General features: G+C 35.4%; 1 protein-coding gene across 2 annotated transcripts in view; it reads left to right on the forward strand.

Moving 5' to 3' along the window:
* RAD1 (RAD1 checkpoint DNA exonuclease) overlaps positions 1-2,821 on the forward strand; it is a 10,520-nt gene extending 7,699 nt beyond the window's left edge. For both annotated transcript variants that reach the window (XM_027846260.1, XM_027846261.1), the window contains 2 exons: positions 870-968; positions 1,352-2,821. In XM_027846260.1, the coding sequence (XP_027702061.1) occupies positions 870-968; positions 1,352-1,535 (283 nt within the window). In that variant the 3' untranslated portion in view covers positions 1,536-2,821. The remainder of the gene's footprint in view (positions 1-869; positions 969-1,351) is intronic.
* The last annotated feature ends 351 nt before the right edge of the window (positions 2,822-3,172 follow it).

Raw genomic sequence — 3,172 nt, forward strand, 5'->3', positions numbered from 1 at the left:
ACTTTTCCCACTGACCTTCTAAGTTGTCTTTGGCCTTTGTGGGTTGAGAAGTCTAGAAACCGCCACAGATGCCCTATGATGCCTGCTCCAGGTTTGCTGCGGCCTGCGCGCCCACACTGAACTGCGCTCCTCTTCCTGCCCAGTGCGATATACCTTTCCGATCAGCCGTCTAGGTTGTCTTCAGCTGGAAATTTGTTTTACTCTGTTTTTTTGTGGGTTCTGCTGCTTTAGAATTTGTTTAGAGTCATTTTTTATAGGTATTTGGAGGGGTTTGAGGGAGAGCTCAAGCAAGTCACTGCTTTCCCTCCGCCATCTTGGCTGTGCCCCAACCTTCCCTAATTTTGACAGCCCTCATTGACTTCTCTCTCTGAAGTCCTATAGTACTCTTAGTTTCCATGAAACAATTAAGCATTCGATTACTATCTTGTAGTGTATACTCCCAAGTTTTTAATGTGTGCTAGTTTTGTGTCTTCTAGATTATAAGCTGCTTGAGTGCACAGGGCTGTTTTATGTTTATTCCATATTCTCTACATTGCTTAAGCAAATAGGAGGGACGCCATGAATATTTATTTATTGCTTGCTTGTATGGGGACCACCAAGATATAGAACTTCAGAGTTAAAAAAGAGTACTTCAATAATGGTAATGGCATAATAGCCTTAAGGAAGTGATTAATATGCATAGACTCTTGGTGAAAAAAGGAATGGAGTGGTTAGTTTTGAGCTAAGGTCCTTCCATTTATCAGTCTCTTTATTATATTCTTCAGGGCTGGGACAAGGATACAATAGTGTTAAGGATACAATAGTGAGGAAATCTCCAGACTTAATTCCTTTTGTAAAGGCCCATTGCATTTGGTAATCTTATGTTTTAGGTTATCTACTTTTGGAAATTCAGGAAGCTCACACCTTGACTATCCCAAAGATTCTGATTTGATGGAAGCATTTCACTGTAATCAGACCCAAACTAACAGGTCAGTTTTTAATATGCAACCTGCCATAGCCTATACTGTTGGCAATGATGGTAAAAAAAAAATTTTAAGATGTTGTTGGGAGAGAGAGTTTGGGAGGGTGGTTAATTTAGTAGAACCTTATTTTGATTTGTAACAAAAAATGTAAATAACTTTTTTAAAGTACATTTTTAAACACTAAAAATAACTGCCATTTTAAAAAAGTCTGTTTTGGTATTTTGGCAGCATTATGTGGGTGAGGTAAAGGTAATAGTTAATATCTAATTAAGTAAATTTCCTAAGTATATTAATATTTTATTAGCTTTTGTTTAGTTCTTTATTTGGAGTTAAAAAACAATTTTGTCATGTTCAAATAAGTAAATGGTATTTTTCTTATTTTTCTGTAGATACAAGATTTCTTTGCTGAAACCATCTACAAAAGCTTTAGCCCTATCTTGTAAGGTGTCTATTCGCACTGATAACCGGGGATTCCTCTCTTTACAGTATATGATTAAGAATGAAGATGGACAGATATGTTTTGTGGAATATTATTGTTGCCCTGATGAGGATGTTAGTGATTCAGAGCCCTGAGGAATAATGTCTGCCCATCTCCTTTCTCACACACAGGATAGGCTGTGTTCTTGCTCTCCTTTGTCCAGTACTGCTGGTAACTTATTGTGGGACTTTCCCAAGGACAAGACAAGAATTTAGCATCGGGAAATTGATAACAAGTGGCAGAGCAGTGCACCTTATAGATACATTATTTTTCCATCAAGTTACGTTTTCAAATAGCTATCAGTATTCTGTTACTCTTCTGAATGTTACCTGTTTGAGTTCATGGGAGTATAAATAATGATAAAATTGATGAATAAATTGTGAACATTGATTTTTCAAAATTGGAACCTTTGGAAAATCCAGAATGTGAAGGGTAAATATTACCACTTCTGAAATGTTCCATTTACTATTGCAGTTGGCAAATTCATGTTTATGACAAGTCCATTCATCCAAGATTAATTTGAATTGGATAAGATACTTTTTAAGGGATACTCTACATATTTCAAAATAATATAAATTAGGGAGGCACTTGTTTACATGAGTTTGTCATGGATGGAACTGTAATATCTGTGGGGGTTGAGAATGAGAATTAGCAAAAAAAAAAAGTCTTTATAAAAATTCGATGAACAAGCTAGAATGTTATTTTTAAAAAACACATTTTTACTGGTATCCCTTGTTTCACCTCCATTTCCTACTGTATCTCCCTTCACCCTCATCCAGAGAGCTGCCATTATACTAAAGAAGAAAAAAATTCAGCAAAACTAACCAACATATTGAAAGGGAGATACATGTAGCACTCTATACCCATGTACCCCACCTCTGCAAAGAAGCAGGAGAAGGTATTTTCATATTGTATTTGGAGCCATCTCAGTCATTATAATTAGTAGTATTCGGTTTCAGTTGTTCTGCTGCTGTCATACAACATGAGTTTAAGACTTATGACTTTCTTCATAATATCCTAACTTCCCAATTCAATTTAAAAATATTCACTGAGTGCCTCTCATGTGCTTAGCATTGCCTCTACTTAAACTGAGGTGAGGAAAACAAAATGCATGCCAGCTTCTGTAATTTTCTGCGAGAGGCAGCGTGGCACAGCAGAAAGAGTGCTGGATTTGGAGTTAGGAGACTTGGGTTTGAATCCAGAGCCTCAAATACTGAGCTGTGACCCAAGTCAAGTCCTTTCCATTTTCAGAGCCTGTTTCCTCATCTGTAAAATGGAGGTGAAAAAATATTTGTACTTTTTCTCCCAAGGTAGTTTTGAGAAAAATGCATTACAAACTTTAGTTATACCCTAGAGTCTTTATTCACTAAATATTTTTGTTACAGCTATTTTATATATTTTAAATAAAATAATATAAAACTAAATTTATATGACTAGTTTTTATAGAAAATAAAACTGGAGAGGTTGCCTTCTGTGACGTCTGTATAAAATACAGCATATGTTGAGGTGAATGAGTGGGTTTAATATTGTTGAGCTATATTTTTGATGAACAAAACACTAAGAACAGAACAGAAAAAAAATAAGATTCGTTTCCCAGTTGATAAATGGTCAAAGGATATAAACAGCCAGTTTTCAGAAGAAAAAATCAAAGCTATCTATAGTCACGTGAAAAAAAAATGCTCCAAATCACTATTGATTAGAGAAATGCAAATTAAAATAATTCTGAGGTACA

The sequence above is a fragment of the Vombatus ursinus genome, unplaced genomic scaffold, assembly GCF_900497805.2.
Source record: "Vombatus ursinus unplaced genomic scaffold, bare-nosed wombat genome assembly UNPS02015106.1, whole genome shotgun sequence".
NCBI lineage: Eukaryota > Metazoa > Chordata > Mammalia > Diprotodontia > Vombatidae > Vombatus > Vombatus ursinus.